Source organism: Dermacentor andersoni, chromosome 6, assembly GCF_023375885.2.
Source record: "Dermacentor andersoni chromosome 6, qqDerAnde1_hic_scaffold, whole genome shotgun sequence".
NCBI classification, from domain to species: Eukaryota; Metazoa; Arthropoda; class Arachnida; order Ixodida; family Ixodidae; genus Dermacentor; species Dermacentor andersoni.
In genome coordinates this window covers 157,460,651-157,487,556 of record NC_092819.1, presented here as the reverse complement: position 1 = coordinate 157,487,556, position 26,906 = coordinate 157,460,651, and the positions used below count along the sequence as shown (strand labels likewise).

The 26,906-nt window shown below is 45.4% G+C and overlaps 1 protein-coding gene across 1 annotated transcript in view; it reads left to right on the top strand.

Moving 5' to 3' along the window:
• Window positions 1-26,906, top strand: part of LOC140219126 (uncharacterized) — an 87,557-nt gene that overhangs the window by 22,028 nt on the left and 38,623 nt on the right. Inside the window, exon 3 of the mRNA XM_072289013.1 lies at window positions 11,721-11,991. Within this exon, the coding sequence (XP_072145114.1) occupies window positions 11,721-11,991 (271 nt within the window). The remainder of the gene's footprint in view (window positions 1-11,720; window positions 11,992-26,906) is intronic.

Below are 26,906 nucleotides of genomic sequence, written 5' to 3'. Positions count from 1 at the left end.
CATAGGGGAAAGCGATCGGCGACGTGGGGACGGTGACCGCAGGCGTTCGAAGCAAGGACGGCGATCAGTCTGGAAGCGAGCTGGTGATGGGTCGAAGGATCTGTAAGGTGCAGTTGGATCAGGCGGCACATAGGGCGCGCGGCGATCGCCATCGAACGCCTGCGATCGGCGGCGGCAGAACCTTGCGACATGACCAGGATACCTACAGGCGAAACATATAGGGCGATTGTCCGGCGTACGCCACGGGTTAGTGACGGCAGTGGTGGTCCAGGGGACGGGAGGGGGAGGGCGGTGCACAGGCTGCTGGAAGCGACGCACGGGCACAGTGCTAGGGGCCATTGCAGAAACCGTAGCATAAGTGAGTGGTGTAGTCACGACATCTTACTGGTGAACAGCCGGCAGTGCTTCCATGACCTCTTCACGGATCACGTTACGGAGATGAGACGGCAAAGTGCTCGCAGACTCCTGAGTAATGGACACCAGAGATAGCTGTCGTGCAGCTTCTTCACGGACGAAATCCTTGATTTGGGTTATCAGAGAGGCTTCTTCTGGGCCGGTGGTCAGGCCGCAGAGTGACGTCGCATTTGGTGTGGGATGTCGCCTTGTCAGAGCTCGCTGCTTACGCAACTCATCATAGCTCTGGCACAAGCTGATGACGTCGCCAACAGTGCGTGGGTCCTTGGCCAGAAGCATCTGGAACGTGTCATCATCGATTCCCTTCATGACGTGCTTGATCTTTCCCGCTTCCGTCATGGCAGCGTTCACGCGCCTGCACAAATCTAGAATGTCTTCTATATAGCTGGTGAATGTCTCACCCGTGTCCTGTGGGCGTGTACGCAAACGCTGCTCGGCTCGGAGTTTCCTGACGGCGGGTCGGTCAAATACTTTTGTAATCGAAGTCTTGAACGCCGACCACGTTCGGATATCCCTCTCATGATTTCTGAACCAGAGACTGGCCACGCCCGCGAGATAGAATGATACGTAAGCCAGTTTATCTGAGTCATTCCATTTGTTATGAACGCTCACCCGCTCGTAGAACGACAGCCACTCTTAACGTCGTTGTCGTCGGTTCCGCTGAAGATGGGAGGCTTACGTTGGCGAAGGGTGCCAGGGCAAGGGACGCGTGGCGGTGGAAGAACCTGCTGGTCGGCGTCCGGCATGGCAGAGGGTAGCGTCCGAGAACGGAGTTCCAGGATAGTAGAGTGGAACGTTACCCCGCACCTCCACCACTTGTAAAGGAGATTTATTAGGGTTCGTAGCGACCGCCGGTTCTACGATGCACCGAGCAGTTCCCGAGCTCGAGCTTCTGCTGCGCGCTTGATGCTGCCGATGCTGCTGACCCTGTGCGCACGTTCGTTATCTTCCTTACAATATTACTTTTTCATAAATGCGTGACCATCCACCTGCAGAAGACCGGCAACCCGAAATACCAATGCCTTACAGTGTGAATGCCCATGACACGCTTCGGCCTCCGCGGCCCCAACTCACGGGCCGCCCTGCTTCCAGCTTCGATCCTCCCGCACCCCTTGGGTGCCCTGGAGAACCTGCGCCGCCTCTTTTGTTATAATCTCAAGTGCTCTTCTGAAGCCTCCGTTTGCGGTTACATGTCCCCTCCGGGAGCAGTGCTTGTAAAAAATCCTCCAATCTCTTGTCGCGACGATAAAAGCGGCCCGCGACTTTTATGCGACACCAGTCAGAACCTTGCTGAAATATCGTGCAGAATGTCTGATATACGGGCAGGCTGGCACGAATTTTTGGCTAGGCTGTATTACATTGCGCTGCTCGGGCATACGTATGAAAAATGTCAAGGTCTAGCACACAAACTGGTCGCGTCGATAATATTCGCTATGAGATGTTTTTTCTCCGTGTCTTAGTGATACACTGATTGTACGTGCAACACGCTACACCGGCAACCTGGACAGCGCATAAACTTTTGTGAGACAGGTTCCGTGTAACGTGGATGAATCCAACAGGCCTTTAGTTGGGATGCATCATGTAACCGCGCAAACGACAACGGACGAGGAAAGAAGCACACAGGACAGGCGCGGATGTTTCCTCGTCCGTTGTCGTTTGCGCGGTTACATGATGCATTCCAATATAGACGACCAACTAGCCCGCCTCTCCCTGTTAAATGTGTTACTTTAGTAGGGACAGCCGTAAAAAAAAAAAAAAAAAAAAAAAAAACGCGAGATGTACTCACCGAAGGCAAGGAGTACCACCGGGTCCGGCGGCGCTCCTTCTTTCCAACTGATGAGTTGAATACTTCTTTAATTGACCCCTGCTGCGATATCAGACGGAAGGCCACATCCGCGTCGGTCAAAGCATTCACGGGATACACGTCCCACTTGTTATCGTCAACTCACTTTACAAGGACGTGAGACATCTTACGCTCCAGCTGTCCGAGCAAACAAACGCACGTGCAGAGGCCGGAACATAAAATAAAGAACCAACTTGCCGGGAGACGACTAACAAAAATACGTAGGAAATGGCGACAGAAAAATGCAAACACGACGCAAACGAAAGAGATGATATCAGTATTACCCTGCTGATTTTTTAGATATGGCTATGTTTGGCGTAAAATTATAAAAAAGAACTTATAATAATAACTTGAAACAAAACTTTAATGAATGTTTGCAGTCCTGTGAGTCACACACTATTGCCTAATACTATAAAATGCGTTTTCCAGACTTACCTCTCGGATAGGCTGATCTAACGTTTCACTGTTGAGTCATTGAGCGTCGAGGCAGCTGACCGGCTGGCAACGCTTTAGGTATTCTAGCCAGCGGGTGCACTACTACGTGATTGCATGACAACTCTGCAGTACTGCTCCGCATTCGCTGTTCGCTATGTTTTACTGAGTGTTGCGCTCTATATTTTATAGTAAAGTAATCGTGCAAGGTCCGTAGGTGCTGTGCCTGCGCCGTTCACGAATGCCGCCGAAAAGACAATTTGTAAAGTACTTATGGGACCCGTCCATCGACGTGCCTATACTGCCCATACGCTCAAAATAGGTTCAAAAAACGTTCATCAGTTGGTGCTTCGTCTGCCGCGTTGGACAGTGAGCTAGGTTCTACTGATGCAAGTGAACAGAGTTTCTGTGAAAGCGAAGCAGACGCTGACGCAGGCCACATCGCACCATTCCCTTCAACTGACGCTGCAACTGAAGACTGTCATCCATTGGGAAGCACGCATGAAACCTCGTCGACCTCGTCGTCTGAGAGCAGCGAATCGGAATGTGACACTGATTGTGCTGATGTGTATCCTAACCACGGCAAGCAGCATTTTCCGAGAGGCTGGAAGGATGACTTGGTAAGCGTTGTAGTGTCAGGCGTCATTTGCAGATATTTTGTTGCTGTGACATCTTATTTTGAGCCGCTGTAACGCCTGCCGCAGGTTATCTCCTGAAGCTTATGCAGCGTAGTGGCCGAGTCGTATAGTGAAAATATTGACGTGATGGAATGAAGTAGGGTGCGTACCGACGCAATCATTGCTCGCAGCAGTTATTTCTCTCAATTAAGGACAAAACCACTCTGTTAAATTGATATTACTGACGTAAACACAGTTTACATCAGTAAACTGTGTTTACTGATGGTAAAGCATTAGTAAACTGGGGCTGGTAAAGTGGAGCTGAGGCAGGAACAGAGCACCGCAGAGCCTTAGAATACTAATGTGCTGAAATTTCCTAGGGTTTTCCTTCAATGTTCAGGGGTTATCTAGGCGCCTGTTCTAGCATATATACATAATGTGTGCGTGCGTGCGTGCGTGCGTGTGTGTGTGTGTGCGTGTGTGTGTGCGTGTGCGTGTGCGTGTGTGTGTGTGTGTGTGTGTGTGTGTGTGTGTGTGTGTGTTTGTGTGTGTGTGTGTGTTTGTGTGCGCGCGTGCGTGCGTGCGTGTGTGTATAATTCGTGTTGTGGCCAAAGCCTGCTTTCTTTGGATTGTTCGCAAATGAAGCCCACAAATCTTCCTTGAACATTTGTCGTAATTTAATAGTGCTCCAAAAGTACATGATAAAAATATCTGCTGTCCCAAAGCGCACATTTCACGGCAAGACAGTGGTTAGTCTCACTGTGCTGCATGTACCATGGCTGCTTTAAAGAGGTTTCTTTGGTGGCCATCTGGTGTTCACCATGCAGAGTTGGCATCTGCATTATTTCGAGGCAGGTTCACAAAGTAAAAGGGGTAGCTTAAAATAGTGCATTAAAGTTGGTTGCCAGGTTAATACGTTAGCCAGTATAAAGTCAGTGGAGCAAGATAACTCATGAAGCCCTTGTCATGGCAGGAATTTCTATCCAATTTACTCTGTAGGTAACAAAACAGGCATCTACAAGTGTAATATTGTATTGTACTTTTTCTAACACCACCATCGAAGAACTGGAAACTGTAAAACCAAGCGTTCCCCCACGATCGGCTGCAGTCCGGCGGAGCGTGTGAACCTGTCATAATCGCTTCTTCTTCTTGTTAGGTCTGCCTGCGTCGTAGCACTCGAAAACGGTTGATGTCTGGTCTATCTGCCGCATGGATTGCAAGCACTGCACCATCTGACGTGATCAACCCACCGGACACCGGACATTTGCACGTGCTGAGCAGGCATCGATCAACGAGAGTCCAGCGCCGACGAATCAAAGCATCACACGAAGAACTGGAAACTGTAAAACCGAGCGTTCACCCACGATCGGCTGCAGTCCGGCGGAGCGTGTGAACCTGTCATAATCGCTTCTTCTTGTTAGGTCTGCCTGCGTCGTAGCACCCGAAAACGGTTGATGTCTGGTCTATCTGCCGCATGGATTACAAGCACTGCACCATCTGACGTGATCAACCCACTGGACACCGGACACTTGCACGTGCTGAGCAGGCATCGATCAACTAGAGTCCAGCGCCGACGAATCAAAGCATCACACGAAGAACTGGAAACTGTAAAACCGAGCGTTCCCCCACGATCGGCTGCAGTTCCTGCGGAGCGTGTGAACCTGTCGTAATCGCTTGTGCTTCTTGTTAGGTAAGAAACGTTGCCTTTGATTCTCGGCTGTTCTCACCTTTCTCCGCCGGACTTACTCGTAGAGCTCATGAAAGTACCTCGTTTTCTTTTATCATGGTATTTGAAGAGTGCATTGCTTGCCACAGTGCGTTACCCGATGATGGTATATCAGGAATAGATGGCATATCAGTAGGCACTCTGCGAAGAAACTTCGATGTGCTTGCGAACGTCTTGGTTTTTTTAATTAATGTTTTTTAGAAACTACAGTAATTCCCGAGACTCTAAAAACGGCTATAGTTAGGCCACTATATAAGGGAGGCAGGAAAGATAAGGTTGAAAACTATAGACCTTTCTCAATTTTGCCGGCACTTTCCCAGACACTAGAAAAATTCCTTTATGAATGCATGACTTCTTTTGACTCGTGTTTACAGGAGGTATTCAGAGACTTGGATTGGGAAGAATTGGGGATAAAAGTTAATGGAGAATACCTTAGTAACTTGCAATTCGCTGATGATATTGCCTTGCTTAGTAACTCAGGGGACCAACTCCAATGCATGCTCACTGACCTGGAGAGGCAAAGCCGAAGGGAGGGTCTTACAATTAATCTGCAAAAAACTAAAGCAATGTTTAACAGTCTCGGAAGAGAACAGCAGTTTACGATAGGTAGTGAGGCACTGGAAGTGGTAAGGGAATACATCTACTTAGGACAGGTAGTGGCTGCGGATCCGGATCATGAGACTGAAATAATCAGAAGCATAATGGGCTGGGGTGCGTTTGGCAGGCATTCTCAGATCATGAACAGCCGGTTGCCATTATCCCTCAAGAGAAAAGTATATAACAGCTGTGTCTTACCAGTACTCACCTACGGGGCAGAAACCTGGAGGCTTACGAAAAGGGTTCTGCTGAAATTGAGGACGACGCAACGAGCCATGGAAAGAAGAATGATAGGTGTAACGTTAAGGGATAAGAAAAAAGCAGATTGGGTGAGGGAACAAACGCGAGTTAATGATATCTTAGTTGAAATCAAGAAAACGAAATGGGCAAGGGCAGCACACGTAATGAGGAGGGAAGATAACCGATGGTCATTAAGAGTAACGGAATGGATCCCAAGGCAAGGAAAGCGTAGTAGAGGGCGGCAGAAAGTTAGGTGGGCCGATGAGATTAAGAAGTTTGCAGGGACAACATGGCCACAATTAGTACATGACCGGGGTAGTTGGAGAAGTATGGGAGAGGCCTTTGCCCTGCAGTGGACATAACCAGGCTCATGATGATGATGATGATGATGACTTCTTTCTTAATGAGGTTTTCGATTTTATTGCACAGGCAGTTTGGTTTCGTTGCGAATCAAGGTACCACAGTTCTATTAGAAGAATTGTCAGATGAAGTATATTCGGCATTTGAAAACAACTTATTCACCTGAGCGCTATTTTTAGATATAGAAAAAGCTTTTGACAGAGTGAATCACAACATTCTACTAGAGAAACTAACTTTAATGGGATTCAGAGGACCATTCCACAACGTACTTCGAAACTACATGTGTGGTAGGTCACAGATAGTTATGACCGACAACGAAACCGTCAGTAGCAAGCAATGGCTTACAGCCGGTGTTCCCCAGGGTTCGATTTTATCAAGTTCAAGCTCAAGTTTATTGTTATTGCATGTACAAGAAACGGGCTTACATATTATATACAGCATCAGGAGGTCCCAGAGTTAGAAACTGCCAGGGGGACCTCCTATCATTAGTGGGTGCATAAGAGTATTAGAGCAGCAGGTAGAGGGCGAATAAACAAACAAAACAAAAGAAAAAAAACGCGTCAAGAAATACAATTCGTAGGGAACAAGTGCAAATAAATAGAAGACAATTAGATATATATTAAAAACAGCGTTATGCAGGAATATCTAGTAATCTGTAACAAAAATTTGGCTCTTCTGCATATTACGAACAAAGAAAAATACAAAGCGTTTTACAGAAATATGAAGCCTAACGATACAATAACAGAAATAATGTAAGCAAAATTGAATGAATATGAAAATATATTTATGACAAATGAAAAGATGGTTCTGCTAACAGTATTCTTTTCATATTGTGTTTAAAAAACTGCAATAAAAGAGATGACTTAATATTGACAGGGATGCGATTTCAAAGTGAAATACCATAGAAGCGAAGTGTAAATTTACCATATTTAGATCTGATTTTAGGTAATAGAAGGTTATAGCGTTCTGAAAACCTTCATAATATTTTTGTTCATGAGGTTATCAAAAGGAAGACTGTGTAAGGTTATTTCACGATGAAAGAGACGAAATGTAATGAGTGACAACTTATGATAGAACAGCTTTTGAATGGGTAAAACGTTAAGACGTTGATAGATAGGTAAAGAATGGCAGCGGAATGAGCTAAAGGTAATTAATTTTATTGCCTAATTTTGAAGACGTTGAAGTGGTTTGAGATGAATGGCATATGTATTACCCCATGAAGATAAACAGTATGATAAATGACTGTTAATATAAGCATGATACAACAATCTAATAATATGAGGGTGGAAGAATGCGCGTGTTTTAATGATAATGCGGATGCCAAATGAAACCTTTTTTTATTAGCGAGTTGGCATGGCTATTAAACTTAAGGTGTTTGTCGAGAGTAATACCCAGAAATTTAACAGTATCAGATGTTGGTATAACATAAGTATCTAACGAGACAGTTATTGGAGAAGAAATCGGCGTTTGTGGATTATGAAATAGTACAAAGGTTGTTTTTAAAGGATTGATTTGAAGTTTATTATCAGTGCACCAGGAATACACATTGTTAAGTTCAGTGTTAAGTGTGTCTTGAAGTGCGGTAAGCGATTTTTGTGATGAGTAGATTGTCGTGTCATCAGCATATAACAAGCAGTTACAATTGGTAATTACATTAGGTAGATCATTTATAAATAATAAGAACAACAATGGGCCTAGTATAGAGCCTTGGCGAACGCCACAGTTAATTACCTTAGTAGAAGAGAATTGGCCATTAAGATACACTATTGAGGCCTGTTAGACAAGTAGCTAGAATAAGATTTAAAGGTGGGCCAGTAATACCGAAAGATTCGAGCTTATACAAAAGAATAGAATGATCTAGAGTGTCAAAGGCTTTTGTCAGATCGATGAATATGGCTCCTGCAACAAACCCTTCGTCAATAAAGCGTTTAATGTTATCCGTGAAGTTAATTAATGCCAATTCTGTCGAATAACTCTGCCTAAAACCAAATTGGAATGGAGAAAGAAGATTAAATTTATTGAGATAGTGCATTAGACGAATGTAAATAAGTTTTTCAATGACCTTACCAAAAAACGGCAAAATGCAAATTGGGCGGTAGTTATTAATGTTTTCACGAGAACCCGTTTTGAACACAGGGATTACTTTACCATGTTTTATCAAATCAGGAAATATGCCTGTGCTAAAAATTTTGTTAACGATACCTGCAAAAACAAATGATATGTCTGCCGCAACCAGTTTTATTCTAGAAGGCTGAATAGAATCTAGCCCAGGTCCAGTAACATTAAGAGAAGAAATTACCTTTAAAACTTCTTCGGAAGAAACCGGTCGAAGGAAAAATGACTGAAGGCAACGTGGGAGATGGCGTAAAACACTAGGAGATAGCGTGTTCTGGCAAGTGGCAAAATGATCACTAAAAGCATTTGATATGTCAGCCTCGGTTGTGCATTCCTCGTTGTCATAAATTATTTTTTAATGCCCGTGTTAGACTCTGTAATATTAAGAAATTCTTTAATAAGCTCCCAATTACGCCTGGTATTCATTCCGTTCTGAATTATCCGTCTTTCATAATAGTCCCGTTTTGCGCGTTTAAGGATACCAAAAAGGATATTGCTATAATTCTTAAATTTAGTTCGCAAAGCTGTGTTGAACGGCTGCAGTCTCACCTTTTTGTGAAGATTATTCTTTTTTGTTATAGAGCGCAGCAACGCATTTGTAATCCATGGATTTCTGGGAGACGAGAATCTTTGCTGAAAGGACACATGAGTTGTGCACTCATTGATATAGATTGTTATTGTTGATAAAAATAACGAGTACATCCTGTCAGGACAGTTCTCCTGAAAAACGCTCTCCCAACAAGTGCCTTGTACCTTCTGTATAAATAACGTTTCATTGAAAGAATTTTTGGAATATTGGCGACACTTCGTACGTTTTGCGACACCCAGAAATAAGAACAGAGGATAGTGGTCAGTAATGGAATAATCTATTACTCCAGTGGTATAATCAGAAGATGATGAGGAAAATATATGATCTATCAATGTGCAAGAACCAGAAGTGTCGCACCTGGTTGGAACATCGATTAAGGAAGAGAAACCGTAGCTAAATAAGCAGTTGGTATAATCACAGCATGACTGACAGTTGGGATTAAGTATGTTGATGTTAATGTCACCACAAATGATGATGTTCTTATTTTCATTGCTAAGACGCTGAGTATTTCTTCTAGCTGTGAACAAAAGTCCGAATACGACGATGACGGGGAACGATAAACGGATGCCAGGATAGTATTCCGGTTATTGAGGGACAGGACATTCCGGACAGGACATCACCTCTTTTACTTAACACATTAGTAAACCATCTTCCTCTAGTAGTTTCTAAAGGCACTATCTATCAGTATGCTGACGATACGGTAATATTAACAAAGCATATAAATTATGAAAAGGCTGTTGGCGCCCTTCAATATGTAAATAACAGGAAGACACAGTTAATGTTTTAGAAAGCCCTTAAAGACCACAGCAATAAACATTCCAGTATTCTTGCATGACCAGCGCTGCGTTTCATGTACGTACATGTACCCCTGTTCAGTATGTAGACCGTGTGAAATATCGCGGTTTATTTACTGATAGCAGCATGTCATGGCAGCATCATCTGGCCCATCTGTGTGGCAAACTTAGGCGTGCCGCTTCGTTGCTTTTTAATATAAACGGTTTCACGCCATTATCGGTAAAGAAAAGCATAGTGCATACACTCGCATATAGTATATTGCGATACGGAATTGCCCTTTTCGCTTTCTGCGCATTGCGATGGAAAACGAGAATTGACAGTTTACTAAAAAATATATTGAAAAGTGTTGCCTATGGCTGTGGCCAGGTGTCAGGTGACAATTCATTTTCAGCGTTAGGTTTTCCTTCATTTCAGTCGTTATTTAAGCAAACTGTTCTTCTTCGTCATTTTTGGAACGACCAATTCAGAGAGAAATATGTAGCCCCTCGACTTTTGAGGGACAACATTCGTTTCAATGTTCCTCGTTCATGAACTAGGTATGGTGAGGCACGACGATGTGTCTATGTGCCAAAAATCTTTAATGATCGGCCTGACGAATTTTTCTCTGTTCAGTCAAAAAAGGTTTTAAAGAAAATGTCATCTGCCATTTAGGTTATTTTATGTATGGGTATGTGTTTATTTCAAGTAATTTGGTTGTTTTAACCTGTATATATATATCAGCTTACAAAAATGTTCACTACGTTGGAATAACACGTATTTAATTTTTTGCTTTTGATTTATATAAGCCTGAAAATATGTTCACGCTACATTGTAATAACACGTATTTAATTCTTCTGTTGTTTGCACAATGTTTTTTCGGCACTAAGGTAACACCTATATGTACATACACTGACCTCATCGCTGTTGCCGGCGCTGTCGGGCCTATTCACACAAGCCATTTAGGCTTCGACAGGCCCGCTTGCTATGTATTTGTTCTTGTGGTGCATAAATATTATTATTATTATTATTATTATTATTATTATTATTATTATTATTATTATTATTATTATTATTATTATTTGCAATTTTTTGCGAGCGGAAGCTCTTCTACCGTGTAGGCTATGCCAAGGCACATATTATGTAGTCTTTGTGGATTGACTGTATTTTGCCTGAGTTTATTTTGCATACATCATTATAGGTAGAAGTATTCAAGTGCCGTTTGCTTTGCACATAACCACACGATTATTTAGAGCCGGGCCTGAGTGACATTCTTCGTTTACCTACTTAATATCCCCACCTGTATAGATGGCCATCCTTTTATCGTGTTATTGAATATATTGCTTTTGTTTCTATCATGCAACTGCTTCATATTGTGTGTAAATGCGTTTATTAAGGCGTAAAGGTATTAAGCCGCAGAAGTATTAAGGCGTAAAGATACTGGCATCGATATCTAGCATCTCCACCACTTGAAAAGGTGTTTTTTTAGTCACCGGCGCTTGGGACCGACTGTTTTAGGAGGGCACGAACTCTCAGCATGAACGACGTCTCTCTGAGAACAGCGCTGGGAGAGGTTGGCCCAGTATAGTGTCCGTCTTCTTCGCCACAAGCGTATTGTTAATTTTTTCTTTGCACAACTTACCCCATGCAAAATGCATTAACCCTTCTATTTCAATGTCCTGCGTGCGAATGTAGTTATGCAAATAAGCATATAAGTAAATAAATAGACAAGACATTCGACTAAACTGAATTAGTAAATGCATCTGCAAGAGAACGAAAAAAGCAAACGCACCAGCAAATGTCAGCTGATTGTTATGTGGGACTTTGATGTATCCTGCAGGCTGCACCAAATTTCTCTTTACAGAACCGCCGCGGTATTTGTATTGACAACTGTGAATGGTGAAACCACCCGCTGCAACCGCTGTCCTATTAATGAATAGGATATTGTGTCTCGCCCCCTTGGTCACATTGCCACAACGCATGTCTGGTTTCACCACTATACGCATGCGCTTGCAGAGACACCCCACCCGCCGCGTCCAGTGCCGAAGAAGCGCGAATCGCACGAGGACCTCCTCCTGTGCACGATAAGTCACAGGGCTATATTCAAGGAGATGTACCCACCAGACGGCCACTGCAACTTTCTTTTCTACACTACAGCTTACTACGAGCCTTCGTCCGGTGAGTTTCGGGGCGCGCGAGATCAATTCAGCTTCGACGTGTTCCGCAGCCAAGCGAGGTCGGCTGGTGCGAACAGCAAGACCGGCTACGGTGTGTCTTTCGATTACAAGTGAGTTGTTGTTGAAACGTATTATCTTCTCTATTACATGTAATTGTCAGGGGCTGACGAGGCGGGAGCAAGTCCTGTCACCTGATAGTTGGGTCACGCGGTTCTTCTCCCCAGGGTAACTGAGCAACAAGTAACAAGTAACTGAGCAACAAGTGTCTGTAGACGCAACTGCTTTGGCTGGCGGCGGTCTCCGCTTTTAGAATAATAATTAGGAGTGGGTGGCAGCTTTCGTATTTATGTCGATCGCACTGTTGCGAGTCCAGGCCAGAGTAAGCCGGCCTCGGGCTGTAGGATCTTGTGCATCGCACTATAGGCTTTGATGGATCACTCAATATCTTAGTTTTCGTGCTATTTCACTTGTTTCTGCATCCCCAAAGACGTTACCAACATCTACTAGAAATTTCTCATGTCTTTACTTGGATAAATAGAGCGATTAGAATAGTTAATGAGCTCTGACGGGCGGGGCAGCAGTGCCATTCATTTCATAGTACATAAACTATAGTGCTCATCATTGATTACGGAAACCATTTCATATTAGGGGTGCTGCAACGTTTTCTTAGAGAGGCTTTGCATGCAAAACGCGTCTTCTCTGCATTCTCTTCGAGGTTAAGGTCCGAGTACCTGATGCCTTCTTGCCTGTCTTCCTGTTGTCTGGACCCGTTTGTAAGCCATGAAAAACCAGTTTCTCCCATATGGAACTTATAACTCACTTCCACTTTCTGGAGTCCCAACGTGGATTTACTCTAGCACTATGTTTCGTAAGCCCTAAAAATTGGAGATTTATGCACATCCGACCAACTTGAACAAACATCGTTAAAGCTATTACAACAAGTGTGCAATTGTTATCTGAAAGACATGATACAATATTCTCTTAATTAGGCCAGCAGCGTAATAGGCTAAGGGATATTAGGCGACAAACGGAAGGAGCTGAGGCTGGATAGGAATGTCACCAGATAAATTATCTGAAAAAAGAAATGAATGAGCTTGAATAGCACAGTAGAAAGCTCAATTTGGACCTGCACGGTATTCCGAAAACTGAGCACGAAAATCTTCTCGACAAAGTAAATGTGCGTTCTGCTTCAGTTCAGGATCCCGCATTGTCTCCCCCTGATATAACTATCATGCGCCGTTGACATCAAATCCTGATAAGACGCCCGGTATTGTCGTTCGTTTTGCGAGACAGTCTATCAGGGATGACTGGTTTTCCAATCGCCACAAGCTGAGTGTGGCTAACTCAGATGTGCGCATTCAGGAAAATTTAAATATGCAAAGGCAGCAACTTCTGTGGGAGGCAAAACAGTGGCCACGCGAACATGACTTTCATTTTGTCTGGCACAATGGAGGAAAAGTCCTTGCAAGGTGGAGAGAAGGCGAGTCGGTTGTTATCAGGTCAAGAAGCGACTTGACAGCCTAGCCTTATCCCCAAGTTAAGCGCACACCGTGCCTTCATTATAGTTTCATGTATATCGAACCTAGCAATTTGAAGAAGGACCTTGGCGAAATTTGTTTCTCAGATCCCTAAATTTTTCACTTGAACGCACAATCTGTTCGGAATGTATGCCCTTTCTGACGCATTCTTTAACTAAATTGGTATACCGGCTGCCTGGCTACAATGTTTACAACCTTACTCGCTTAAGTCGTCCCAGTGGTGATTTGTCTGTTTTAGTGAAAGAAACATTACTGCATAAATTACTTGGAGATTTTACTTCATAGAATGCTGACTATGATATACAGTTGGTAAAAATTATTCATTTTATTTTTTCTACTGTGTACTGCCTACCAGGTGGGAGCTATAATACATTCTTTGAATATCCGCAAGAGTTTCTTCATTACTGCGTTAGAAATAAGCTAGTAATTATTTGCGGTGGTGATTTTAACACAAACATAAATATCACTAGCACTGAAAGTACTGAACTAACTTCACTGTATAAAAACATTGATTAAGTCAATGCTATTACCTGGCGAACTTGAATCGGTCAAAACCCAGTCACTCTAATTGATTTCTTCCTTGTTAGTTCTCATATTCCAAATGTAAAATGTCGTGTCATTACCACTGCTCTGAGGGATCACCTACCATTATATATGGCGTCTTCCCAAAATCGCAAATTGCGAAGATCCTGACCATAAGAAAAAATTATGTCTTCTCCGAACCTTGAACTTCCTGGGCAGATGTTCTTGTCTCCGATGACGAATTCGTGGCTTTTGGTACTTGAAATAGTCATAAATGCATATGAAACGAATTTTCTCCACAAATACTACTGTCGTCCTCGAGGGATACGCTAGCCGTGGATTAGTCGTGAATTGCACGCGAAAATTATTACGGAAGGTTTAATGTACAACAAATTAATAATAGCCCTGTCTCAGTTGTCTCATCGTAAAAATGCCTCGGACTAAACATCACCAGCAACCTTTCCTGGAACATGCATGTCGACATTATATGTAGCAATGCCAATCGCATGTTGGGCTATTTGCGCCTAAACTTCTCATCCGCACCATCGTCACTGAAACTAACTCTCTACAAAACATTAGTTCGCTCCAAACTAGAATACGCATGTGCCATTTGGGACCCGGTTAAGATTACACTCATAAACAGCATAGAAGCCCTTCAAAATCGTGCAGCGCGTTTCATCTTATCAAACTACGCCCGACATGCTAGCGTTACCTCAATGAAAACAACACTTAACTTGCCAGAACTTTCTTTCCGTCGTAGATGCTTCTGCCTTTCGCTATTCCATAAGATCTACCACCACAACCCTTCGTTGAAAGAACAGCTTATCACCCAGCCGTCATACATATGATCTCGCTCTCATCACAGTTTCACAATTGGTGTGCCATCTTCACGTACTAAACTTTGTAGTAATGCATTCATCCCTAGCACAAGCAAAGATTGGAACCACCTTCCAGCCACCGTTGCAGCCATCCTGAATACCAACACCTTCAAAACCAGTATTCATGAAACGCCACGTTGAATATGTCTTCGTATCTTGCACAATTCTTTTCTTATGTTCACCCACTCCTTTCTGTAATGCCTTCGGGCCTTGAAAGCATCTTAACTAAATAAATAAATAAATTGATTTCGCTTCGAGACCCCGCTTTATTAGAGGAGTTAAAAAAATATCCCAATCGTTTAATAGAAAAATTAGCGCACTATATAATATAACTTGAATAACATTGTTACGGCGAAACCAAGAGTGGTGCCAGTCGGAAGAAGAAGATTTGACCTGTAAAGGTTGAATTGCTCTCTACAGCCATCTTGTTTATGCGTCGTTGTCTCTCCTGCAAACATCTGCAACATAACAAATTGGTGAGAGCTGCCCACGAGAAACAGCAACAGAGCTCCGCAGTCGTCGTCACCCTCGACTGGACAACATGATGGGTGAAACAGGACCCGGCACGGCATAGCCCACATCCATACCTGAGACCCCGACGGTTGTGCTGGCTCAGCCGCGGGCTCCTCGAACGTTCTGCGGCAGCGACCACCTCCACGTGGAGACTGCATCGCCAATTATGAGCGTGTAAATGCCCACAACAAATAAGATCCGACGATTAGGTTGGCTAACTTGGTCTTCTACCTACAAAACACAGTGAAGGTGTCGAAAAAAAAACGCGAGGAATAGCTTAATAACTGCGACACGTGCAAATAGAAGTTGAGGGCCTTGTTCGGTCGTCCCACAGGGCCGTAGAGCACCGCTAACAAAGAACAAATGACCCGCGCCCAGACAACCACGCAATCATTCGTCCAGGATGTGCTCACTCTGTGTCGTAAGGCCGACAGCAATATGGCTGAGGCAGACGAGGTTGGGCATGTCCTCAAAGTGATCGCTGACTATGCATTCATCTTGCCCATGTGCAAAAATTGTGAAAGAGTACAGAACGTAATAAAACAGTGTCAATGGTTTGAGCAGGCCGAGAGCCGCCACACTTCTGCGATATCCTCTTGTGACGACAGGCTAGGAGGGCAGCGACCACCATCCTCAAATGATATGACGCGCCTAGTGCGGCAAGATCTTGAAACCATGTGACCTGCAGCCCTTCTTTCTCGCCCCAGTGAGCCGAACAACTTGCCTACAGCACCATTTGTGCAGGCAATAGTCTGCGAAGAACTGGCAAATTCTGTAGGTGCTGTTGCCACTTCACAGCTGTCTTATGCTACAGGTTCATCGAGTTGACCGCGATATGTTGCACGCTACCGAAATCCAGCCGAATGGTGAACCACACACGTTCAGCCAATCTGTTTTGCCTGCCGGCCTATCGGCCACGTTGCTCGTCATTACAACAACCTAACTGTCTCCTCCCCTTTGTGACAGCCATTCACCAGTTATGGTAGCCCCGAGCAGAGCGAGCGTCGTTGCCAGCCTCCATTCGCACTGCAGCAGCCAAACAATGATACTCGTGCTCCTGGAACAGTCCCCTCGTCATCATTCCGACGACACTAGCCCGGTTTGCTACCAGTTCGTCAACCACCGTCCCTACCGCCGCAGGCTCGTCGCCAACCGTTCCCGATGTAGCCCCGACGCCCGTCTCCGGAAGACTAATTGATGTAGCTCCGGAGGTGACCCTGCAATGATCACTCGACCGCAAAACTCTCTGATCACTTTTCCGACCAAACAGAACTTAATGGATGTTTTTGTTGATTGCGTCAGGGTCCGAGCACTCATTCACACTGGCGCGCATGTATCCGTGTTGAGTGCCAAATTGCACCGACGCCTGAACGAAGTTCTCAGTCCCGCTGCATCGTGCACTTCCCGCGCCGCCGACGGCGGAACGCCTACCGCGCTTCATATGTGCACCGGTGGCATCGCCGAGCGCCTAACAGCGGTTTTGTTTGCCGTTTTGTAACAATTCCCTTACCAAGATATACTCGCTTAGACTTTTTATCGTCCTGTTCCACGCTGTTTCATTGCGCGTCTAATGTCATTTAACTTGAACTGCCCTACGGCTGCTATAGTGCCCAAGTAACACAACCATGCCTATGCTCTCGCGATGACATCCGCCTAGCGCCTCAAGCCACTACGTACGTCACTCTACTGTCGTCCCCATCTGTTGCTGACGGCGTCTATGTACTATGTCCCACCGCTGACATACTGCTTCAAAAAATTTGTCCGTTCTCCATATAGTACTCACTGTTACAGGAAATAAGATTTCGCGCCCTCTATAACTGGTCGACCCTAATTGTTCCCAGACGCATGCCTTTGGGCGACGTATCGCCAGTGAGCGATTGCGAGATATCGGCCTTTGACACCGAAATTCCATCACTCTCTACAGAAGCCTCCGATTCACCGAATCTCAGCGACTTACTTAGCAACATGGTTGCACCTTACCTTCTTCCAACACAAGATGCTGACCTTCCCCGGCTCTTCGACACTTACCGCGTCAATTTTTGACGTGGACGTCCGCTCTTTAACCTAGACATTGCTGGCCACCCATCGTACATTCACCGGAGACGCCAATCCGACACTCTGCCGGCCGCACCTGGTTGAACAGGCTGAATAAAAAGTGATAGAACGAGAAGTCGGTAAGATCTTAACTGAAGGCGTTATCGAACCATCTTGCTAGAGTTACTGTATATGCTACCACAGGTAGCAGAGTTGCGCGTCTGTTTTATCACGCCGCTAGCGCCTCTATTGGCAGAACGTCATCACGTCGTAGTCAAGCAACCGTGCGTTGCGGAGAAGCAGATGCTCGGGCCACTTTTTGTATTTCCCGACGCCGCCGCTGCAGCGAACTGGATTGACACAAGTTATCGCCAGTCAAATTCAAAGCGAATCCAGCCGACCTTGGCGTTCGCTGTTCGCGTGCGGGCTAGCTGCGGAGAGCTAGCTATATAGCTATGTCAATGTAGCTATATCAATCCTGTGAGAGAAAAACTTTCACTACACTCCCACAGAAGGTTACTTTTGGTATCCCTGCAGTGAAAAGGCACATAATGAAGTGTTACTTGCAGGTGTGGCTGATATCCAGTGTCGCTGATATCCAGTGCCTGCTAGTAGATGGGTACGCTTCTACAGGAAGTCTAATAGGGTACCAGTGTCGAAATACTAATGGTTGATCATTGATTCACCAGTAATGTTTTAGACTGCCTACACGTTGAGAGCTTTGGCACATAAGCAGGTATTCCTAATGCAAAACCGAGTACCCATTATCCAGTGTTCAGTGCAGTGCCGGATTATGGGCCCAGTGCCGCGCGCTGGATGTGGGCAGGCGCGGCGTACTCGGAGGCACTGGGTACTGGTGCGAAAAATAACTATAGCGCGTTAAATACGCGGTGCCTGGACGCCGTATATATTTTGTTGGAATACAATAAGCAACAGAGAGCGATTTGGTGCAATAAAAAAAGAAAAAAAAGACAAAGCTCCGACCAGGATTCGATCGTCGGACCTACAGATCCCAAGCCCGGTACTTTACCACTGCGCCACGGCAGGCGGAGAACTTGACTAGATAATATGGCATGTCAAGGATCGAGAAGCAGTTTTAGTTTCACAGAGATCTCTCGCTCAGTCATGGTAGATGCGCTATCGCCCTGCATACAAAACTCACGCCTGTACCACAAAGAAAATTTTGCTGTCCGTATTCAGTAGCATGCTCGGAAGTGCCACAACATCGATTTTCACTTGCGACTGGCATTTTAACTTTGAAAAAAGTCCTAAATGAACTGCTGACCCGGGACGCTGTATGGGCTGTTACTACTGATTTGGATAGCTGTTTCTTGTTCTTCACGCGAAGAATATGCAACGTTTTCTTAGTTCAGTGATGCCTTTCAGTCGACACGTCTGTCTAGTCATATATCTTCGTCAGAGAAGCGCAGGCTAGGGCCGGGAGCCTTCCGCGACAGCACATATATACCTGTGATTATGACGCTTCACATCGGCGCTCATCGCTACTTGTGCTGGCACTGTAAACATGAAAAAATGGTTTATTTAAGAACACCGATGCGAAAGCTGAAATATAGAGTGATTTATCCGTGTTAGACTTCTTGATTCCTGAGCCTAGGCGCGCCGAGAGCGTGCAGACGGACTCGGCGGATACGCTAGGCCTAAGCTTCGGTGGGGACCGATCTCGGCGCCTTTTTCTTGACGATCTTATGCAGTCAGCTGTTTCGATGCGCTTTGTTTGCGATTAGGCGGACAAGCAGTCCAAAAGCGATGCAAAACCACCAACTGTCGATCGACGATGCGGTAGGCATGCCGCCTGAAAAAACGGAGTGCGGCTTCGCCGCATAGATTTGGTTGCTTCCCAGGCAAGATGGCGGACCTACGCGCAACTCTGCTACCTGTGGTAGCATATACAGTAACTCTACATCTTGCTATCCGTGAGCGCCCCCTGTTGCCCTTGTCAAGAAGAAAGACGGCAGTTGGCGCCTTTTATGTCGGTTTCAGGCATCTTACCAAAACGATACGCAAGGATGTATACCCATAGCCGCCTATTGATTAACCTTGGACTGCTTGCACGAAGCCAGGTACTTTTCATCGATAGACTTCCAATCAGGTTGCTGGCAAATCTCGGTAGTTGACATGGACCGTGAGAAAATTGCCTTCGTAACAACTGACGGGCTCTACCAATTTAAGGTTATGCCGTTCGGCCCTTCTAATGCCCCAGCGACCTTCGAAATATTGATGGACTCTCAACTTCGCGGATATAAATAGTCCATATGTCCGTGTAATCCAAACGGTATCATGGTCTTTTCACAAGCTTTCACGAGTCATCTAACGCGCCTATCGGCTACTCTTGCTGTTTTCCAACGTACCGGCGTGCAATTTAGCTCATCCAAGCGCAACTTTGGACGTCGTCAAATTACCGTTCCAGGCCATCTTGTCTGTGCCACTGGCATTTAAACCGACGCTGACAATATTCGCGCTGTCAAGAACTTTCCTTTTCCATTTTCGGCCACAGATGCAAGAAGCTTTGTTGGGCTTTGCTCGTATTTCCATCGTTTTATTATCCATCGTGTTATGGATCGCTTTCGGCGAAAGAATTTCGCCGAAACCAGGACCAAGGGAATAAAGCAGGACCAAGGCAATAAAGCAGCAATCATGGAGTTAAGGACACTGCTGAGAGACGGATTATTGATTGTTGGTGAGGAACTGGGCCTAGATGTAAGCAAGGAAATTCTAAAATCGGAATTACTGAAGCTAATTTCCGGACAGGCCAGTTAGGAAGAAATCGAAATGGGGTTGGAACTTCTGAAAAATAGAGAAGAACGAGACAGAGAAGAACGGGACAGATTGAGAGGGAAACGCGAGTTAAGAAAAATGCAACTTTAACTTGAAAGAAAACGTTTGCAGTTGTCTCAAGGAAGTGAAGGGGCTCTGGGACGATCAAGTGAGGCAGAATCATACCGCATGCACAGGCTATTAAAGCCATTTGAGGTCAGGACCGACATAGGCTTGTTCCTAAGGAATTTTTAAACGACTTTCGAGAAGGTGAACGTCGGTCAGAGTACATGGCCACAGCGGTTGCTGTCTACGTTGCCGTGTGAGGCGGCAGAAGTAATCGCCAGACTCAGTGCCCAGGATGCATATGATTATGCGAAAGTTAAGGCTAATCTCCTGAAGAAATACCGCCTTTCAGACGAAGCTTTTTGGCAAAGGCTTAGGAGCACAGGCAAGAAAGATAGCGAGGGGTATCCGGAGTTTGCATACGGCTCAAAGGCCAACCTAGTCGAGCGGCTGAAAAGCGTGGAAGCGTACGACAGCAGAGACATGATCATTGAATGCGTGTGTCTAGAGCAGTTTTACAAAAGCATCCCCCAAGCTGTGAAACTGTGCGTGCAAGACAGAGGGTATGTACACTGTGGAAATTGCGGCTGAATTAGCCGAAGAGTACGCAACGCGTAGAAAGTTGAACGCCGAGGACGGAAATTGGGATGGTTGGAATGGACCGTGGAAACCATTTCCGTTCAAAAAGAGTTCGCAGACTAGACGATCGGAGCCTGTAGACGCGGAGGAAAAGCCCTCAGAAAAGACCGAGGAGAAATAAAATGGAGAAACACTACCAAAAGAGCAGAAAAGAAAATTCGAATCATTCAGACCGATCCGCTGTTACAAATGCCACAAACTGGCACATATAGCTGTAAACTGCGGGAAGCGTAGCGTAGTTTTCTCCTACGTGGAGGAAAAAGACGAGAATATGGAACTTTTAAGCCCCTATCTTCACGAGCTGCAAGTTAATGGCAAACCATGCCGGATGCTAAGAGACAGTGCCGCCACGATGGACATTGTCTATCCGTCTTACGTGACGGTAGATGACTTCACCGGAGAAGTAGCATTGATCAAACAGGTTGTAGAAGAACAGAGCGTGTGTCTTCCCATGACCAAAGTCAAAATCAGTGGACCATTCGGGGAGCTAGTCACCGAGGCTGCAGTTTCCAAATTTTTATCACTGCAGTACCCTTACATTTTTTCGAATCGTTCAAATCGGTTACTGCGTGAAGAAGACCTTGAACTGGGAGAGGGCATAGCACAGGCATTGACCCGAGGCCAAGCTCGTAAAATAGCGTCGCTTTCGGCTGAAACTGCACAAACTGCTCCAGCGGAAGCAGAAAAAGGCATAACTTCAATACCCGAATCCGAGCTAGGCCCTAGGGACAAAAAAATAGTTGAGGAAAGCCTGCCAGCTGACCAGCTCAATGAGAGCGTATCACTAGAGTGTCAAAGTTCAAGCCTGCAGTAAAAGCAAGCTGACGCAATCGCAAGCGAGAGAGGGTCGTTATTATCATCGGCCTCAAAGAACTTTGATCAGCTCTTACGTGTGGATAGAGAGTCACTGGCAGTCGAACAAAAGAATGATGAGAGCTTAGCTAAATTACATCGCACAGCTAAAGAAGGCATTGCTAGGCGCAACGTGACGATACATGGGAGAGGAGGATTGTTGTATAGGCACTACAGAGACCGAAAGGGTAGGATTTTGAGATAGGTTAGTCGTACCTACGAAGTACAGGGAGGACCTTTTGGGTCTGTCATGGAAATGGGTGGCCCGGCCACCTAATGATAATCGGCTGCGATAATCGTGGTTGCACCTCAGGAACGCCAACCGATTGCTGCACCTCTTTTTTCACGATGTCGGCAATCGAGGCCACTTGAGGCTGCGACGAAGGCAAGACCTTGCGCAGTTCTTCGCGCACAATGGCCCTGATGTTCTCGCGCAGAACGTCCGTGGCCAGTGATTGATTTCCTGCGTAGTTGGTGGAGTTCGTGCGGTGGTTGAACTGTTGGTTCCACATTTCGAGTGTCTTCTCGATGCTGGTGGCCTCGCGAAGGAACTCTTCTACCGTCTTCGGTGGACTTCGTATCATTGCGCCGAAAAGTTATTCCTTCACACCACGCATGAGTAGGCGGACTTTCTTCTCCTCGGGCATATCCGGGTCGGCGTGGCGGAATAGACGGCTCATTTTTTCCGTAAAGATGGCAGGCAACGTTCTCGTTAGATAGCTGCACTCGAGCGTCCAGCATAGCTTCGGCCCTTTCCTTGCGCACAACGCTCGTAAAGGTGCAGGCGAAGCCGCTACGGAACAGGTCCCATGTTTTCATGGTCGACTACCGGTTCTCAAACCACGTTCTGACGGCGTCTTCTAAGGCGAAGTATACATGCCGCAGCTTGTCGTCAGAGTCCCAGTTGAAAGTCGCGATTCGTTGGTAGGTCTCCAGCGAGGATTCCGGGTATTCAGTAGCTGGCCCATGGAAGGTCGTTGGGTCCCGAGATTGCTGCAGGATTACAAAGCCATTGGGGTTGTCTTGGCCACGATCTTCTTTGTCGTCTCAGGTAGAAGTCCATGCTCTGGGGGCAGTCCTTGCAGTCTGCAGCTAGCACGCTGGTCTTGGGCGATGATGGTTGCATCGTCGGCCTCCGGGCTTGGAGCGCGGCTTTGTGGGGGCTTTCGGTACATGAACGCAGAAGCACCTCCACCAGATGTCACGTGGTAGTGACAGTGAAGAAAGCAGCCAAACTGGGAAACAAGAAATTAGCGTATTATGGGACGAACTTGTGCCCTCAAAAACAGGCTACACTCCAAGAACGGCGACAGCGGCGAACCTAGTCGGCGATGGTCGAAAATCTGATCAGTGGGTCAAGCGCGTCGGCTTTTATACATTAGTCGTCAAATGTTCCAGAGTAATCGCTGGGACCCGCGTGCCTTCCACGAAGTTCTACATTATTCGCGTCGCGCACACATGCAATCAGATTACACAAGGTTTGATCACAGACAGCGGATGGAAGCATTGATAACATCCCAGAAACTTCCGATACATTAGGCGCGTCCTGCGCTGTGCGATAACATTTCTTAGACGGTGAAACGCGTCGCCCGATAAAGACGAAGTACACCCGTCACTATGTAATGACAATATTAACATGAATAAGCGAGATTACGTGCAGGCACCACACGGACATTCCAATAGAACCTGTCACAATAAACACATCAGGCGTTATCCGGCACACTGCAACACGTTTAGACATTCATATTTCCCGTGAGCAATCGAAATGTGGAATGCCTTGCCAAAGGACATTGTGGAATCAGATTCTGTGGATGGCTTTGTCGCAAAATTGGAGCCATATTATGGTAGCTCATGAAAGCATTTGAGCGAGTAGATTAAAGATAAAGAGTTGGTTGAATGCTTGGGCACTAGTGCACGTGTGATTGTATACTGCCCTATGATTTGAAATGTAAATAGTGCAATGTGCTGAATAGTGGTGTTTTATTGAGCCCCGATAACAACAATAATGTTATACAACTAATATTGCAATTTTTTAGCACTTTTTGTTATTCCTTGATTCAGAAGAAACAACGAAAGTGTCTTGCGTTGCATACTAGTGTCGTTGCAGTGCAGTTTTCGATATTTCTTTCTTTTCCTCGTTTTTGCTGTTTTTTTTTAACAAGCTCATGTGTATTTTTACTATCCACATCCTGTTGTGCCTGTTAAGTAAATAAAATAAATAAAAGGGATGGGATCACTTCACATTCTCCCCACGTCACTTCTACGATGCTGACTCGCAGTCCGAACACTGCTGTTTCCTGCTAGAATCCAATAGAAATATTACAGAAAAGACACTAATGAATATAGACTAGTTCCACATTCCTAAACAAATGCAATACCAAGTTTGCCTGTGTCCGTCGCGGTGGCTTAGCTGCTATGGTGTTGCACTGCTAAGCACGAGGTCGTGGGATCAAATCCCCGCCGCGGCGGTCACACTTCGGGTGCAGTAAAATGAAAAACGCCCGCGTCCCGTGCATTGCGGTTAAAGTGGAGGTGGTCAAGAATCATCCAGATTCCCCCACTACGACTGGCCTCAAAATGAAATCGTTGTTCTGGCACGTAAAATCCCAGAATTCATTCAGTCATTGACGGAATTGACCAGGTGCTAAAGTTCACTTTTTGGGAAGACAGTGTGGCCTATACAGTACATTGAACACATTCATGTAATATCGTTCACAATGTGGCGTCTGGACAACCGAAGAGCTTGCATATGATAATGTGCTTTCAGTTACCTGAAGCACTACGGCCATCACGGCAGTGCAGCTAGGGGCCAGCATTTTACTGGTTGGACGCACAGGGTTGTGCTCGTCGAAAGAGAGAAGTTTGACAGCACTGCACCACACATTGTTTTAAACCGACACAATTGGGCGGATATCAGAAATATAATAAATCAAGGCAACAATTTCGTATATAGGTTCTCCGAATGAGCCATACTTACTCAAAGATTGAACATATTTAAATTATCTACCCTATGCGCTCACGCAGGAATCTGCTTTGCGCAGGTCCCCCTGCGCAAAGAAAATTCACTCGGCACAGTCTTGGCATTTCGAGAACAAGGAATAATGATTCTACCAATGGATTACAATTTAAGAAGCATTGGCAATTGAATGTGTTTGAAATTCCTAATATTGGCACACACTTACCTTGACCAATAACTTTTTTTCTCGGCACATGGCAGCTTGCGTTGCCTCCTACTTCTCTTTTCTCTTTCACCAACGTGGTCGGTTTTCCTTGACCAGCTTCTTGCGCCTTGCTTCGCTCGTTTATGAGAGCATACGTACACCCTCTGGAGAATCGGCCACCGATGGACCCAGCGCCCGAAGTTGTCTATTCAGACACATACCTTGTGGCATAACATCAGTGCACAAAGTAGTTGTTTACTCGGCAAGAAGCAGCGACCAGGACCCAAAAACCACAATATGAATATAGAAGACGCACACTTTCACTTCATTTATGTAAACGACACCACAGGCGTTACAGAAGAGAGTTAATGAAACAGCTGTACGCACAAGTTAGCAAAGCATAAACATCAAGCTCTCCTAAACAGGCGACTGCAAATTGTAGTTTACTCCACAAAGAGAATCTTTGTCCAACACATTGAGGAAATTAGATGAGCGTACGCTGAGTGAACAGACAGTACCAGAGCACCGTCCCCATCCGTAATCGGCTCAGAAGGCAGTGAAGGTACTTTTGTGCGTTCTCAGAACGCCTGGTTTGCGTGAGCGGCTTTAAGCCAAGTACTGTCCCGTAAACATATCTGCACCTTCTCTCTCTACCTTCTCTCTCTTCCCCTTTTCCCATCCCCCAGAGTAGGATAGCCAACCAGACCCTGGACTGGTTAACATCCCTGCCTTCCCAAAATTCCTCTTTCTATATCTAGTGTTTACTCCGCCGTAATGCTTTGCAGAACACGACGAGTTAGATGAATAAAGAGAAACGAGGTGCCCAGCTTTTTTTTTTATTTCACAGACGCATCAAGCAAAGCGGCAATGAAGCCGGACACCGATTCATATATATTTAAGAACAAAAAATACTTTCTAGCATAACTATTCCTTCTAGTAATACTATTTTACTACATCTTGCAAATAATAAAAACTATTTCGCACTGGAGCAAGTAGTGGCTCCATCTATATTTGTCAGCAGGAATTGGTGCTCTGATTGGCTTGACATTCTTGATTGAACCACAGCGAACTTAATCACACACAGACATACATTAAAACAAAAAGCATAAAGACGCCCAGTGTCTGTGTTGTAATGGGGCATCAATGCGAAAGCATTATATGCCCCATTAAGCGAAAGTCTGTCGTAGTCGGCGTTACCGAAAGATGATAACTACAATTTACGTTGTTGCCAGGAGCAAAACACGTCAAAAATGCTTGAATCGACCTCGAATTTTCCTCAACCTCGAACAAATAAATAACTCTCTTTGAAACAAAATGTGGCACATATAGGCCTAGGTATGAATCGAATCCACGCATCAGGGATTTGAGACGAGCACGCTTCCCCACCGCCGGGGCGGCTGCGCGGTTTCCGCTGACTAAAGCTGTGGCCGAGTGCGCAACTTATTAGGAACGTAACGCACAGCAAGTGCGGAGGAGGTGCAGTCAGCTCATGACTGCATAAAATGAGTACGTTGATAACGTTGCAAGGTCTACAAGCGGTATAGTGGAGCCCTAATATGGGGCTATAGCGTGGGCGCTATAACGTAAAGGTACTGCTAACTTTTCTATTCCAATTCTGTAATCAGCCTACCATGATTTGTCACAAAATTTTTGAGCCACCACACACAGCGCCTGTCAGATGATGTCACGAAAACGATTCATCTGATAAGATATGTGCACGCTTATTATGCACGAATAAACCGAGTGAACGAAAAATAATAATTGTTCATTCGGCGCCTTTTTCGTAATGAGCGAAAAAGCCGTCGTTTGACGAATTGCTACTGAATAAACGTTCTCGGGCTGCACTTACTTTACCGGCATGTCACGCAACGTCGAAAACGGCAAAAACTTCGCACCATAGGGAGGTGTACGCGTTAAAGGCGGATTAATGTGAAGAACAAAACAAAGTTTTCCATAATAGCCGGAGACTGTCCTGTTCCGAAAGAAATAGAATATGGGTGCCCGCCAATCGCTGTGGAGACTCGGAGGGGAGCATGGATTTATTTGC